At 37.4% G+C, this 17,475-nt stretch overlaps 2 protein-coding genes across 2 annotated transcripts; both read left to right on the forward strand.

Moving 5' to 3' along the window:
• Positions 1 to 1,467: 1,467 nt before the first annotated feature.
• Positions 1,468 to 9,913, forward strand: LOC103877710 (olfactory receptor 51H1-like). Its single transcript, XM_021926198.1, is given in 2 exon segments — positions 1,468 to 8,310; positions 8,313 to 9,913. Coding segments are annotated over 2 exon segments (906 nt in total). The 5' UTR covers positions 1,468 to 7,769; the 3' UTR covers positions 8,678 to 9,913.
• Positions 9,914 to 13,104: 3,191 nt separating this feature from the next.
• On the forward strand, positions 13,105 to 14,088 carry OR51T1 (olfactory receptor, family 51, subfamily T, member 1). Its single transcript, NM_001168829.1, has one exon. The coding sequence runs from the start codon at positions 13,105 to 13,107 to the stop codon at positions 14,086 to 14,088; it is 984 nt and encodes a 327-aa protein (NP_001162300.1).
• The last annotated feature ends 3,387 nt before the right edge of the window (positions 14,089 to 17,475 follow it).

Raw genomic sequence — 17,475 nt, forward strand, 5'->3', positions numbered from 1 at the left:
AAAAGAACAAAGCTGTAGGCATCATACCACCTGACTTCAAACTATACTACAAGGCTACAGTAACCAAAACAGCATGGTACTTGTGCCAAAACAGAGATATAGACCAATGGAACAGAACAGAGCCCTCAGAAATAATCCCACACATCTACAGCCATCTGATCTTTGACAAACCTGACAAAAACAAGAAATGAGAAAAGGATTCCCTATTTAATAAATGGTGTGGGGAAAACTGGCTAGCCATATGTAGAAAGCTGAAACTGGATCTCTTTCTTACACCTTATACAAAAATTAATTCAAGATGGGTTAAAGACTTAAATGTTAGACCTAAAACCATAAAAACCTTACAAGAAAACCTAGGCAATACCATTCTGAATATAGGCATGGGCAAGGACTTCATGACTAAAACACCAAAAGCAATGGCAACAAAGACCAAAATTGACAACTGGGATCTAATTAAACTAAAGAGCTTCTGTACAGCAAAAGGAACTGCCATCAGAGTGAACAGGCAACCTACAGAATGGGAGACAATTTTTACAATCTACCCATCTGACAAAGGACTAATATCCAGAATCTACAAAGAACTTAAACAAATTTACAGGAAAAAAATCAAACAACCCCATCAAAAAGTAGGTGAAGGATATGAATAGACACTTCTCAAAAGAAGACATTTATGCAGCCAAAAGACACATGAAAAAATGCTCATTATCACTGGCCATCAGAGAAATGCAAATCAAAACCACAATGAGATACCATCTCATACCAGTTAGAATGGTGATCATTAAAAAGTCAGGAAACAATGGGTGCTGGAGAGGATGTGAAGAAATAGGAACAATTTTACAGTGTTGGTGGGACTGTAAACTAGTTGAACCATTGTGGAAGACAGTGTGATGATTCCTCAAGGATCTAGAACTAGAAATACCATTTGACCCAACCATCCCATTACTGGGTCTATACACAAAGGATTATAAATCATTCTGCTATAAAGACACATGCACACATATGTTTATTGTGGCACTATTCACAATAGCAAAGACTTGGAACCAACTCAAATGTCCACCAATGACAGACTGGATTAAGAAAATGTGGCACATATATACCATGGAATACTATGCAGCCATAAAAAAGGATGAGTTCATGTCATTTGTAAGGACATGGATGAAGCTGGAAACCATCATTGTGAGCAACCTATTGCAAGGACAGAGAACCAAACACCACATGTTCTCACTCATAGGTGGGAACTGAACAATGAGAACACTTGGACACAGGGTGGGGAACATCACACACCAGGGCCTGTTGTCAGGTGGGGAGAGGGAGAGGGATAGCATTAGGAGATATACCTAATGTAAATGATGAGTTACAATGGGTGCAGCACACCAACATGCCACATATATACATATGTAACAAACCTGCACATTGTGCACATGTACCCTAGAACTTAAAGTATAATAATAATAATAATAAAAGAAAATACACTGAAAATGATAGATATTGAGTAATAGAAAAGACTGCTTATGTAAATATTGTATTACCTTTAAAATATGTTTTTAAAAACAACTTGTTTAAATAAATAATGACACTGAATTATATGGTCTATATCATGTAGGTGGAATATGTATTAAAATAATTTCATAAAGGATAAAATAAAATCGAGCTACAGTGTGGAAAAGCTGAAATATTTCACTGTGATTAAGACACTATTAACGTGAACTAGAGAGTTATAAGGTGAAGATGGATTTTATAATTTTTAGAATAATTACTAAGAAAAATATCTCAAAATATAGCTAATAATGTGTTAATAGAAAAATCAAAATGGCACAGCGAATCACTGAATAGTACCATGGTGATGGATTAGATATGTGTATGAGAGGGAGAAAAGACCTGAATTTTAGTTTGGGTTACTGGGTGAATTGTGGTTTGGTTAGTGATTTACTGGAATTAACCTTAAGCAGAAGAAAAGAAAACATTTTATTTTTGTTTTCATTTCACAGTATTTGCCATGTTAAATTTCAGTTTCCTATTTGTATTAGAGTGGAGTTATCAAGTAGGAAGCTGATCTGGAGATCAAGGCAGTATTGTAGCCTGAAGATACACACTTGTAGTTAATCAGTATGTAGATGATATTTAAAGCAGTGGTAGTTGATGATATCAGTAAGTGAGAGGGTGGAGTTAAAATAGAGGAAAAAAGGTCAAATAAAAGATACACCGGCATTTAGTGCTCTAGGAAGAAGACATATAATCAAAGAATAATAGAGAGTATAAATTAAAGTAGGAGGAAACATCAAACAAACATGATTTCAGAGAAACCAATAAAGGAAAATAATTCAACATTGCAGCAATATTCTACTGTATTGAATCCTGAAGAACAAACAGGAGAGTAAGACAATGAATTTTTGCTAAGTGTAGCAATAAGCAGATTATTGGTGACATCTGCACATACTGTTTCAGTGGTGTGAAAAAGAACATTCACTGAAGTGAATTGAGGAGAGAATGGGAAGTATGGACAGGGATTGTAGACCACAATGTTGAGAGGCTTTGCTGTGAAACAGAAAAGAGAATGGGAAAATAACACAATGGTGTGTGAAACAAGGGTAAATTTTTCTTTCAGCTTTTTCTTTTTAGACAGAGAATTATTAAAATTAAGCACTAGGGTTTAAATGTATTTCAATATCGTTAGTGATGCACATTCATATAGGACGGAGAATAATTCTGCGTTTGGATGGGTTGCTACCACAGATCTGTATTAGGCAAAACCAGGTCCTCTGGGAATAAAAGTAGACTAGCATGCTCAGAAGCCTGGGTCTGTGTAGCCTTCCGCCCCAGGGGCATCTCCAGGAAGTCACATGCTCATGTCTCCACAGAATCACTCCAGGGGAAATTCTGGGCAAGGGTGCTGCTGTGGTTGACACATCAGAAAAGACTCTTGTCTCCTAGACCAGGCTTTGGGTGAGTTGGGGAAAAATCTGAGGCCTGAGAAGTGCTTTCTTTGAGGACCTTGTCACAGAATGGCAGAGACTGCAGTATGGACAGTTCGTAGAAAAATGTAAAGGTCAGCAATGAGTGGTAGAGGTGAAGGAGATTGTGTGTTGAGCCCCGTTCACTCTTTTATCTGTAATTTGAATTTAATGGCAGAAATCTCCCCTGTGACTAAATGTTGATCTTCTCCTTTAGAACTAAACAGAACTTCAAAGCACAATGATCAGAGAACCTATATTTAAGCTTTAGTTTTGGGATCTGGTACAAGTTAATCAACTTCTCTGACCCTTGTTTTTCTAGTGCATTCATTAGCAATAATAATAGTACTTTTCCACTAAGGTTTTTGTATCTCTAAATGAGATAGGACATGTAAAGGGCTAAGAACGGAGCCTGCAACATGAACAAGCACTCAATAAATATTAGATTGTTTATTATTAAAGGACTAAAATAATTTTAAAATGTCTGCCCATTATTCCTTTTATTGTCTATCTAGGATAACACGCAAAGCTTGTGCTTTTTACATTGCTTGTGTTTTTTAAATACCAATAAAGAGTCTAGAATGATCACAATGCTCAGCAAGCATTAGTTTTTCATTTCCTTCTCCTTTTCATTAAAATAGAACTAACACTTCTAACTGTAGATGTGGGAAGTAAGTGGCAAGGGGAGATGTGATTCTACCAAAAACTAGTCAGTAAAACAACAGCCATATAGATCATTGTCCCCTTCCCCCACTCACCCCTGAGCACCTTCTTCTGAGTCCCAGCTCAAGGTCAATAGCAGATAGTTTCTTATCCTAGTGAGACTAGTCTATGGATCCCACGAGAAACAAGTCCAAAGGGCCAGCTTTTACTCTGCAGCTCAGATCCTTTAAGAGTATAGTATGCTCATGCCTGTTCCTCAGAGAGCAGCCTTTCCATCTTCCTGCCTGCATGGAAGAGTATGGCAAGTGAAGTTCAATACTACATAGAAGGGAAGGACTCTCAATGCCCACTCCTTCTCCACTTTGACCCCCACATATTCTTCTGAAGCCACAGAAGCTCCTGTCCTATTGCTGTGAGGAAAGTTTAGGTTCAACTCTTTCCATGGTCTACCACTATTATTTAGACAGAATTAAGCTAGTCAGCTGATGAGACAAGCTGGATATATGGAGCCACCTGTAAAACATGCCTTCATTCAACCCCAGCTATACAGTACACTCATGTGTCTCATCTTGCTTTCCATGTGTTCTTTGCTAACAGGTCTTGGACGGAAAAAGAAAAATGCTTCTTTTTGTCCTCTGATTACTCACGACGCATCTGGTACTTAGTAGAAACTTAACAAATTTGAAGTCACTTATCAATAAATTAATTAAACATGATCAACTTTTCCTTGGTTCATGAGATCTTAAGTAATCAGGGGCCTCATTTACTATCCTTGTCCCAAATTCTGGAAGGTCTGTGCTGGTCTCTGGGATTAGGGTGCTTAGATTGCCAGTGTAGTGTTTCTTTTGTGGCTGCTCATCACTCATAATCAATTTTCTTATTCTTTACTTTTTCTTGCTGATTTTTACTACATGTGAATTCTACTAGTATATTGTCCTTTCATCTTTGGTTTATCTGAGGCTTGCTTTCAAATCCTTTACTGTAAGCATTAATGATAAGGTGCAAAGTCATTGAGACAGATCCACCGAATTCACTGTCTTGAACCCTGCAACAGCCACTGCTGGCAAGCCACTGGTATTAAATGTTGTCATAAACTGCCTGAGGGATAGAAAGATTTAGGTAATACAGACTTTGATCAACATATATAAATAGTATATATTAAAGTAGGTGCATAACTTTGGAATTATATAAATAGATTTCATGACAAATCTTTTGAGAGATAATTTTTATAGTCAAGCAAACATTACCAAGTTTATAGGTAATACATGGGCATTTATTATATCTGAACTTTATTGAGTCGTTATTATTTTCCTGGTGCTTATCTAAGTGCTCTATCGATATTCCAAATGCATACTCTTAACGACCCTATGGTAGGTACTATTACCTTTATTTTAAAGAAGTGAGGAATTAAGCACAGTGATTATTAAGTAACTTGTTAAAAGTCATAAAGCTAAGATTCAAACCCCAGAGCCTTTATTTTTAAAGCGATTTTTCTTTACAACTTCCCTAAACAGAGTCAAAGACAGAGAGATATAGGTAAAGAGAGACAGATATATAGGTAAAGAGAGACACTTATTATGTAAGTGAAAGACCCTTAATCCAATCAGACCCGTTATTTTTCAAGGGTCAGCAAGGATGTTGGTATCCTTTAAGTCTGCAGTCTGCAGCTCCAGTTGTTGAAGTTTCAAATAAAATTTTTTGCAATGATGAAAATATTCTACAACAGTTTTATCCAATTCAGTAGCCACTAGTCACATGTGGCTATTGGACATTTAAAATATGGTTAGTACAAGTAAGGTGAAATTGTAATTTAATTTAATCAATTTAAATTTACATAGATGCATGTGTCTAGGGGCTACCATATTGGACAGTACTGCACTAAACTACTGACTGAGAAATTTGGAGTGACTTTTTTCTGTCTTGTTCATTCGCAAGTATCCAGAGCTCTCTGTCTTTTGTGTGTAGCTCTGGATTTTGTCTAGTGGCTTTGTTACTTTCTATGACCAAGGCTCCTATTTCATTTATTTAAAATAATTTCTTAAAGAGTTCTTAACCTGGGTCCGTAGATGGTTTTCTAAAATATCTGAATTCACTTACTTTTTATGCAGAACTTTGCTTGTATATATGTGTGTGTGGTGTGTTGGGAGGAGTGTGTGTGTGTCTGTGTGTGTGTGTGTGTGTGTATGCATTCTTAACTGGGAGACCCTTTCTGAGATTCTCAGAAAGTTTATAATAAATACAAATTTCAGAGCCACTATAGCACTACTCTTTCTTCTAGTCCTGAACCTTCTGTCAGCTGTGGCTAGACTGGCCTGAAAAGGTGATTAGCTCAGCTGCACATTTGGATATATGTTCTTAAGACGACACCAAAAAATTGAAATGGAAGAGAACTGATTGTGTGGCACCAAGATTTTAATCTGATCTTTTTCACTGCAGGTAGTAGACATTAATGTCTGTGATTCCCCACAGATTTAACTAGGCCTTACTTGGAGTTACAGTGAGAAATGTAGCTGCTGCTAACTCAAGGTGACGTTTATTAGAATGGCCACATAGGAGTATGGAAAGAAGAGAATGGGTCTTCTCTAAGGAGAAACAGGAAAAAACTTCTAGATGAGTTTTAACACCCAGGACACTGACTTCAGTAATCTGAACCGTGTTTGAACCTGTCTTTTGGGAAATTCTCCATGGATGGATTTAATCTGGCTGAACCATAGAGTAGTTGTAAAACTCTTTGCAAGTACTGGAGATCATTCTGCTCCTTCATAAAGAGAAAAGTAAATCTCAAAATTCCTTTCTAGATGCACCTTAGGACAGAGAAATCTAATTGCATGGAAGAACATTCTGAAGAAAAAGGCCTGAATAAATGAGAATGACAATGGGAAGATTTTAGATATTTCTGAAAAGGGACTAAAGCAACTCTTATGTGGCTCCTGGGTATCTGTTTTCTATTGCTGCCATAAGAAGTTACTACAAACTTAGTGGCTTAAAATAATATATATTTATTTTTAACAGTTTGTTAGATCAGAAGTCCAAAATGGGTCTCACTGGGCTAAAACCAAGATTTAAGGCATTCTTTTCTGCAATATTTTCTGTAGACTTAGGGGAAAATTCTGTTCACTTACCTTTCCATCTTCTAAAGGCCACTAATATTCCTTGTCTTCTGGTTCCCTTCCTTCATCTTCAATGTCAATAATTCAGGTCCAGTCCTGCTCATGCTGCCATCTTTCTGGTTCTCTGCAGTTGACAAAGGTTATTCATTTCTAAGTACTACTGTGATGTGATTTGGCCTACCTGGACAATGTAGGATAAACTCTACATCTCAAGTTTCTTAATTTTTAACTACATATGGAAATTCCCTTTTGACATGCAAAGTAGCATGTCGATAGTTTTCAAGGATTCCGATGAGGACATCTTTGAGGGTATTATTCTTCCTACCACAGTAGGTCTTTTTTAAGTTCTTTGGGAGCCAAGGTGACTTCTTCCTCCCTCACTTGCTGCAGGCTCAGATCCCTTTAGTACTCACAGACTCTTAGGAATACAGAAGGTCAGAGCTTTAAATTCCTTAAAGTGTGTCTTTCCTCCTCCATCTCACATCACACAAGTGTCAAAGAGGGAAAGGATTGAGAAATTGAGTACCGAAGAGGGAAATGATCATATGAAAATCAAAACAATTTAAGATCGCAACTAAGATGCACACATATACATCCACATGTTTATATCTGCACATCTGTGTTTATGAACCGCCCTCATATTAGGATTGTGGTTATATTCTTCATGGTTATTGGTGTTAGTGTTTATTATATATGTAAATACACAATGCCAAATTCTTCCCTAGTATTGCAGTCTGCAAGACAGGTGGCTTCTTGATATTTCTGAATTGCATATGTCCCTATTAGGTGCAGATGTTGACTGGAGGTTTTTTGTTTCTCTTTCTCCTAAATATTTTAAAATTTTGTGCTTAGTAGCAGCATTCTTGCTTCATGAAGCAGGGGATATTGGTTTCTGTATCAAACTGAACATGGGTGTGCACGAATAATATTTAAGTTACTTCCTCTTACAGCTACCATCTCAATACTTATTGTTACTGATTCCAGTTGAAGTCTATTTGACTTAATGAGCTCTTCTCTTTTTCCCTAGTCAAACCTCGATTCCATTATGTCACCACTCAGCCAAACTACTGAGAACCACCAGAACTTCTTCACACTGACTGGGATTCCAGGAATGCCAGAGAAAGACTTATGGATGGCCTTGCCCCTCTGTCTTCTTTACAGCACCACGATCTTGGGAAATGTCACCATCCTTGTTGTCCTCAAAGTTGAGCAAAGTCTCCATGAGCCCATGTATTATTTTCTAGCCATGTTAGCTGCCACTGACCTCAGCCTTTCACTGTCTTCCATGCCTACCATGGTCAGTGTTCACTGGTTCAACTGGCATTCAATAACTTTTAGTGGCTGCCTTATTCAGATGTTCTTCATCCACACATTTAGGGGAGTAGAATCAGGTGTTCTCGTGGCCATGGCCTTTGATCGCTTTGTGGCCATCGGCTTTCCTTTGCACTATGCTACCATTCTCACTCACAGTGTCATCAGCAAGATTGCAGCAGCAGTCCTGCTACGGAGTGTGGGGACTGTGCTCCCTGTGCCTTTGCTCATCAAAAGGTTACCTTTCTGTCACTCCAGTGTCCTCTCCCATGCAACCGCCTCCATCAGGATGCCATGAGGCTTGCCTGTGCTGACACCAGTGTCAATAGCATCTATGGCCTGCTGGCTGTGATCTTCATCATTGTACTAGATGCCTTGATACTTTTGGCCTCTTACATTCTAATCCTCCAGGCAGTATTGAGCATTGCTTCCCAGGAAGAGAGGCTCAAGGCTCTCAACACTTGCCTCTCTCACATCTGTGCAGCGCTGCTTTTCTGTGTGCCTCTGATTGGTATGACCCTAATTCATCGCTATGGGAAGCATTTGTCACCACCAATACACACATTCATGGCCAATATCTACCTGCTTCTCCCTCCTGTGCTCAATCCCATTGTGTACAGTATTACGACCAAGCAGATCTGATGGTGGATTTTCCAGGCCTTTTGTGGGGCTAGGGTTAGCCCTTAATGGCATCTACTATTTCCATGTAAATGCAATCAAGTTAGAGAAGAGTATCAAACACAGCACTATCCAATAGAAATTCCTGCAGAAGTGGATATTTTCTATTTCTCTGCTGTTTAGTAACTAGTAGCCGTACATGGCTATTAATTGCTTGAAATTTTGCTAGTGCAAGCGGAGGAACTGAATTTTAAATGTACTTAATTTTAGTTGATTTAAGTGTAACTTTAAGTTGTAATATGTAACTAGTAGCTGCTGTATTGAACAGTACAAATATAATGGGTTGTGAAATGAAATTGCATAATGGTTTTGATGAGAGCAATAATTTATTTTAGCTTGATAAAACATAAGCTTTTATACTTTAAAATTGTATATAAGAAATTTTCAAACATTTATGTACAATAAAATTTACTCACTTTGGCATATCGTTTTACAAGTTTTGACAAATGCATTGTGTTACCACCACTGAAACAAAGATACAGAACAATTTTATCACTTCCCCAGATTTCTTTATGCTGCCCATTTGTGGTCAACCACTGTATTGTCACCCACCAGAGGGCAAGCATTGACTGGCAAGCATTGATATAATGACTCCCTATAATGATTCTTTTTCCAGAATGTCATGCAAATGAAACCTTGTATTATAGTCTTTTGTGTCTAGCTTCTTAATAAAATGCTTTTGAGATTCACCCATGTTATTGCATGTATTGGTAGTTTATTCCTGTTTATTGCTGAATAGTTTTCTGTTGTATGTCATTTTTTAATAACTTTTTTTGAGAAATCTGTCCAGACTGCTCTTACTCCACTAGAATCACTCTGGTATTCAGTGATGAACATAGAACATTTATTTTCTTTTGCCTTTATTTGTTATTTATTTATCTATTTTATAACATAAGGTGTACATATTTAAGGGGTTGGAATCAGAAAAGAAAAAATATTAAAAATAAATAGCATGTGCAGAGTTTGAGAAAATGGTGCATTCAGTGAGTTGGAAAAATAAGAAATTTCACATAAGCTTTAGAACTCAAACTCAGCCTCACTTCTGTTCAGAGGGCTTTTCTGACTTGTGCTTAATATATACTCCATATGAACAGGGTCTCTTTTATCCCACTTCATCACAATCCAAGTGTGTAATGTAGTTTAGACAATATGGTGGACACTTAATATATATTTTTGAATTAATGAATTAATGAGAACTATATTAAGATTGATGAAATACTTTCTATTCTTTCTGTTCTAATTTAATATTCATAAATCTTATCTGAAAATTTCATAGTCACTCATCTTCACTAATAGGAACCAGGAAAAGGGGGTGGTGTTAACTTATGCATCTGAGCATTACCTGATGTGTAACTTTATAAAGTTGTTTGATCTTCCTTGATACTGAGATAAGCATCTTTACTCAGTGTGACTCATACATATATAGTGAGAATATATTTGGAAAATGTTTCAAGAAGTACAAAAAGGGCTGGGCACGGCCACTCATGCCTGTAATCCCAGCACTTTGGGAAGCCAACGTGGGCGGATCATGTGGTTAGGAGTCTGAGACCAGCCTGGCCAACATGGTGAAACCCTGTCTTTAGTAAAAATACAAAAATTAGCCAGGTGTGGTGGCAGGTGCCTATAATCCCTGCTGAGGCAGGAGAATTGCTTGAACTCAGGACGTGGAGATCGCGCCACTGCACTCAGTCTGGGTGGCAGAGCGAGACTCTGTCTCAAGGTGGGGGAAAGTATAAAAAGCCAGGGTAGATTAGATATAATCAGGATTATTAATTGACTGTCTACTGTGAATAGTTGCATTCCAGACTAAACTAAGCTTAAGCCATATGTGGGCACACAGTTGGAAATCAATCTATGAAACTGACAGATTAAGGACGATGAATTTAAACCATAGTTCCTGAAGATCCGAATGGAAACAGTTGACATTAGAAGGTAGTCTAGCATGATGGTTAAGGTGAAAAGCTTTGAAATAAGACTTATTTCAAAATTTTGAGTACCATTTCTGAAATAGGCTTGAGTACCATTTCTGCAACTTGCTAACTTTTAGACAGCAAAGTTATTAAAAAATCTTTCTGAGCTTCAATTTCCTCAGCTGTGAAATAATAGATAATAATACTTAACTCATAAGGTTGATTAAGACAATGCATTTGAAAGATATAGTTTCTGGAACATATTATGTGTTCATCAAATGTTAGGTTACTTATGCGTAGAAGGTAGATGGCTCCAGATATGACTTGAATGGGAAGGGTTCTTAGGAGGAGTTCCTGTGTAAGAGGAGGGATGTATGAACGGCCAGGAGAGTAATGAGACCTCTTAGGAAGAGGATATATTGAAAACAGAGAACAATGGGATGAGTCTTTCTGCTCTCCTAATCCAGCTCTGACATTCAGAGAGCCTTCCTGGCTGAGAGTCGTTAGCCTAAGGCTGAGTGAAGAGGAATGGTTATAGTTATTTGACCCAGGCAGGCAGTTTTTGCAGATATCCATTACTGTCAGCCTCCAGGGCTAGGGCTCTTCTCCCAGCCCCTGATGGATGGGGTTTGCTTGGGCCTGGGAGCAGGGTTTGAAGGTAAGTCTTGGAGATATGTCTGAGTTGCAGATGGGTTCCATCACTCTTACTCGAACCAGAATGCTTACTAATCAAGAATGCTCCCTGTTGCCTGGGGACTCTACTAGGCTGCCTATAAAGCCCTCACTTTTGGAAGCTGTTTTAGTCCCTGATCTGTTATGGGACTGAAGAGAAGTTGGTGGTGTTTCCTGCTGATGTGACCAGGTAAGGCGGGAGTGCAAATATGGGGGAAAAAAACTGAAGGGGAGGGAGTTTTTTAAAAATGAGAGATGGTAAGATAAAGAGAGGAAGGAGATAAAGCAATAAATTGATGGGAACTACAAGTAAGATGGGATGAATAAAGAGAGGGGTATAACAGATACTGGAAGAAATTGAGATAGGGAAAGAGAAGACAGGAGAAGAAAGAAGAGACAAAGGCAAAAGATGATAGGACTCAAAAACTCCCTTTCTGTGGCCATAATTGTTTGGTAAACAGTCAATGATGGTAAATGAAACTTTCTGTTTTTCCTGATCCTGCTTTAGTAACTGGCATTGAGAGATTAAAAGCATGCTTGCCCAAACTTTCAAGAAACTCAAACTTCTGGCAGAATAAGAACATCATACTCACATATATGAATTACCAATATCAGCTGTGCCTCATTATTAAGCACCAAGTGAAAGGTCCAAGCAAAATGTGGGGCAAAGATTGAAGCAGAGGGTAGTTTTAGCTTAATATGTCATGGAACTTTCAGGGTATATTCTGAATTGTGGAGGAAATATAATTCAGTGTTAACAAATTAACAGAAGGTAGGGGTTGGTAAATGATGAGGATGGGTCTGTAACATTACGGATGCCAGAAAATAGGGATGGTGATCTTTGGGTCACTCCGTTATTGAGTTGAGTGAGTGTTATTCAAACAATTTCACCTGGTCGTCTGTATATGAATGGGCAGATGCTACCTTCTTCCTGGCCAGTCAGATGGAGACTTGTACCTGAAGAGAGAAAGCACTTACATATTGCTCTGGTTAAATGGCAATGTTGAGAAAACCTTGATAAACTTAGGAACTGAACTTTGACCTACCACTGGCTCCAGAGTGTATGACCTCACAGAGAGAAAGCCCTCTGCTGCTTCTTCTGTCTCCATTCCACAGGGAAAATTTCCCCAGCAGCAAACTGAGCCACTGTCTCCTCTCCTCTTGCCCCCTTTGCGTTATCCAGTGTCATTTCTTCTTTGCCTTTATGAGATACCATTCAAAGAACAGAGGACAACTGACATCTGCTTTATAAGCATCTCATCGCTTAGTTACTTTTGCACCCCCAAATGCCGCTTGCATTCATCAGCACATGAAGACAAAAACAATACAAACATATGTAGACTTTTATACATAATTTTAAAAACACTTGGACTCCACAAACATTCTTCTTTAGATGAGTCATGAGAACATAGTTCTCTATTTTGCTTATTTCTCATCTCCATCCCTCCTATACATCATATACAAATATAAGAGGACATTAAAAGTTTTTGTATTTTAAAAGAAGGAAATTACAACATTCAGCTCTCCAAATTGTCTCATTAGCCTGGCCTTTCTGATCATCAGAAGTTTAGTAAAAAATAATAGACTTTGGAGTTAGTAAATTTGGTTTTGAATTTGAATCTGTATTTTAACTATTTTAGTCTAGACATACTATTTAACCCTCCTGGGTCCATTTCCTGTCTTTAAAACAGAAGAGAAATAACTACCTTAAATTTACAATTGTACGTAAAATGACTAATTAAATGTATGATATATAAAAAGAATCTTAATTATTTTTCTTTCCTCATAGTTCACTGTCTTCAACCAACCATGGCAATATTCAATAACACCACTTCGTCTTCCTCAACTTTCCTCCTCACTGCATTCCCTGGGCTGGAACGTGCTCATGTCTGGATCTCCATTCCAGTATGCTGCCTCTACACCATTGCCCTCTTGGGAAACAGTATGATTTTTCTTGTCATCATTACTAAGCGGAGACTCCACAAGCCCATGTATTATTTCCTCTCCATGCTGGCAGCTGTTGATCTATGCCTGACCATTACGACCCTTCCCACTGTGCTTGGTGTTCTCTGGTTTCATGCACGGGAGATCAGCTTTAAAGCTTGCTTCATTCAAATGTTCTTTGTGCATGCCTTCTCCTTGCTGGAGTCCTCGGTGCTGGTAACCATGGCCTTTGACCGCTACGTGGCTATCTGTAACCCACTGAACTATGCTGCTACCCTCACGGACAGGATGATCCTGGTGATAGGGGTGGTCATCTGCATTAGACCAGTAGTTTTCTTACTTCCCGTTGTTGTAGCCATAAACACTGCATCTTTTCATGGGGGTCATGAGCTTTCCCATCCATTTTGCTACCACCCAGAAGTGATCAAATACACCTATTCCAAACCTTGGATCAGCAGTTTTTGGGGATTGTTTCTTCAGCTATACCTGAACGGCACTGATGTATTGTTTATTCTTTTCTCCTATGTCCTGATCCTCCGTACTGTTCTGAGCATTGTGGCCCGAAAGAAGCAACAAAAAGCTCTCAGCACTTGTGTCTGTCACATCTGTGCGGTCACTGTTTTCTATGTGCCAATGATCAGCCTCTCTTTGGCACACCGTCTCTTCCACTCTACCCCAAGGGTGCTCTGTAGCACTTTGGCCAATATTTATCTGCTCTTACCACCTGTGCTGAACCCCATCATTTACAGCTTGAAGACCAAGACAATCCGCCAGGCTATGTTCCAGCTGCTCCAATCCAAGGGTTCATGGGGTCCTAATGTGAGGGGTCTTAGAGAAAGATGGGATTGAAGGTAGGAAATTGTCAGGACTTGAATTATGCTTAGGAAAGAAAGGGACTTGGGGCAGTCTTATCCACAGGCATTCTGGTTGCTGAGTCAATTCCAATTGAATTTTAGGAGTGGGAAGAAGACAGTAGTTTTCCCCTGAGCTTATCAAAGAGTTTGATTTTTTAATACCATAATTTAAAAGCAAATTAATTGAGTATATGTCCCTGAACCATTTTAAACAATGACATGACTCATGTGCATATAAAAGCAAAATAAAGTCACTTTAATATAGTGGAACAATTTAATTATCTCCTTTAAAACAATAGTTTTTAGAATAGAAATAAATTACAATTTTATTTTCACATCCAGCTGAACAATTTTTTTTTCCCTGAGGTGACAGTTCCAGTGAGGCAATAAATGTTGTTACTTGAGCTGGTAAAAGGAGAAGTTACATATGCTGACAAAGACACAGATGTAGAAAGTTATAATTAAAAACTTTAGGAAAATCTTACACATCGGTTTCAGTTCCTGGTGTCACTTCTAGAGAGCGCTGTATCCTTGCAAATATATTCTCTATACCTCTATCTTTCTTTAATCCCTCTTCCTCTTAGTAGAAGTGATACTTTTCAATTTTAGTTAGTACTTTGTATACCTCCAATCCATCCAATATATAAAATTACACATTGACTTTCATTATTTTCTCATTGCCTATATATTCTAATATAGTTCTAATCCTGAGCCCACAGTTACTCCGCTGCTGACTCTTAGAGCTGCAGCTTTTTTCTATTTGCTCTTGTTTCTTGGGTTGTTAATTGTCTACCTAGCTATTAACTGCTTCTACCCTCTGGTATACTCATCACTTTAGAATTGCACAGTAGCTTTGATGCTTTTTAATAGGGAATTTCTAGATTGCCTTTATTGATAACATTTGTTTTGTGAAGAAGTAAACTCAGGTGCAGGGTTGTTAAGGAGCTGGAGATAATTCTTCAATTATTTTTTCTACAGTTTTGACAATTTCATCCAACCTAGGATAACTCACATCTTAGCATTGTGAACCAAGCAGGTACTCTGATTTGAGCCACCTGTCTCCTCCCCTTATATCACCTTCCTATTCCTTGGCAGATAGGGAACACCAGCCCCAGTCTGGTTTCTTGACCTCAGTTTTCTTTCAAGCTACGTTGTTCAGCTCAAGCACTGACAACTTTGTGATTTTGCTTTGCTTGGGCTCCAATTCCCTTTACCAACAATAATCACATATCATTTATAACTAAAATTATTTGCATGAGTTTCCTTTTATGCATTATATTAAGGTAATTGAGATTACATAAAAACGTGTGGCAGGACTCAAACATTTTTTAGGTGAGGAAAAACAAGTGAATGACCATCCTATAAAGTAATGCAATTATAAATAAAATTCAGTTTTTCCATCTCCAAGTCCCTTATTGTAGCTAAAATGTTTCTTGGCCTTGTGCACTCAGAGGGAAGTCTTTGTATTCTATTATACCACAATTCAGTATTTTACCTTTCACGTTTTTGTTCTCACATTGCTGCCAAATAAATGTCTCTTTGGTTCTATCCTCATCAAAACGAAAAAAATACAACTATTACTCAAAAGTGCAAGAACCCACAGATATATCTAGTTTCTAGACATCTGATGCCATACAATTTCCCTCAGAGAGTATCATACTATGGCAGAGTCTCTGACCCTGAAATTGACTTGTGGCAGAGAAGACGTCCCAGGACACACACTAATCTAACCATCCGAACTTTTCTGCGTCAGTTATTTCAGATGTCTCTGGCTTTACAATTGCTTCTTTTGAAGACTTTTCTAAAAGTTTACCCTGGTAGATCAATAATTTTCTATTCGCAATGGAGAAGTTTCCAAACATCTGGAAAAACAATAATTTTTTTTCTTTCTTACTTTTGGTTTCAATATTTATTGGCTAAAAAACCTAACAGGAACTTGTGTGAACATATTTTTTGGACCATAATTTATTTATTTCACACTTTTCGCTTCAGAAATATTGCTATGTTTGAATGCAGGGTAATACCTCAAGTGATATGTGGCTCTTTTAAAGTATACAATATAATTGAATTCCAGAGGTTTTTAGATGAACAATTGTGAAAATGTGTGATTTTCTTCCAGTTTTATGACAGTCATAAAATAGTCTGCTATATGTGTGTTAATCTTCTCTTACTCAAAAATGTAGTTTTTATACCTGACTAAAAATGCAACCTTTTCACTCAACACCAAAAAAATTTCATCAATGTACTCCATCCCTATGGTAATTGTCAATAGGCTATGAATTTGTGTTTTGTTATTTTAAACAATGTATTTTATATATTTGGAGTTTTTCTGATTATGAGTGTCATATATATAATTAAAATGTGTGAATGTATTGAGAAATAGAAAAAAATATTTAAAATCTAATAACAATTATTTGCAATCCTACGGAGAAATTATATAATATAGTCATGTGCCCTGTAATGACCTTTCAGTCAACAGTGGGCCTCATATGCCACAGCAGTTCCGTAAGATTGTAATACCAGTATTTTTGCTGTACCTTGTCTATGTTTAAACAAACACAAATACTTACCATTGTGTTACAGTTACCTCAGTATTTAGTAAAGTAAAATGCTGCATAGTTTTGTAGTCTAGGAGCAATAGGCTATTTCACAGGTAGGTAGTAGGCTATACCCTCTAGGTTTATGTAAATACACTATGTGATAGTCACACAATGATGCATTTCTCAGAAAAAAAAAAAAAAACCCTTATTGACTCATGACTGTATATAACCTAATCTTTTTTTAATAAACAAACACATGGGCATACATATGAAGATAATGGTTTACATGCAAATGTATGTCTTAAATATTTCCTTGCTATTATTCATTATTCTCTATTAAATTATATTTTGTATTAGATTTTACTTCTAGGAAGCTTTGCTTTCATTATCCATCAAAATAGGCCTGTTGCCATTCTTTTACATATGCTTCCTTAGGTGTATGATTAAAATTACCGTATTTTGCTAATTTAATTACTTATTTACTTGTTTTCTTCACCACCTGAACTCCATGATAGTACGCCTGTGTCTTATGTTTAACTTAATCTTTAACAACCAATACAGGGTTTAGCAAACACCACTTAGTTGTTGATGCTGTGTTGCATTGGTGAATAACATGTCATCATCTTTGTATGTGATGGTTTTTGCTACTATTTCCTATTACTTAACACTTCAGTAACCCTGATATATTTTCTTATGAATATATATTGATTCTATCTCTGATTATCTTTATTGATTTCCAGAAATATAAATTATTAAATTTAGAAGGAGGCAAAATAACTGTTGGTCTCCTTGTGTTGGCCAACTGTAGTGGCTGAAGCTGTGGGCTCTGGAATCATACAGAC

The sequence above is a fragment of the Papio anubis genome, chromosome 12, assembly GCF_008728515.1.
Source record: "Papio anubis isolate 15944 chromosome 12, Panubis1.0, whole genome shotgun sequence".
Lineage (NCBI taxonomy): Eukaryota > Metazoa > Chordata > Mammalia > Primates > Cercopithecidae > Papio > Papio anubis.

Excerpts from the sequence above, each read along its gene's own strand:
- OR51T1 (NM_001168829.1), top strand. The coding sequence starts at position 13,105 with ATGGCAATATTCAATAACACCACTTCGTCTTCCTCAACTTTCCTCCTC.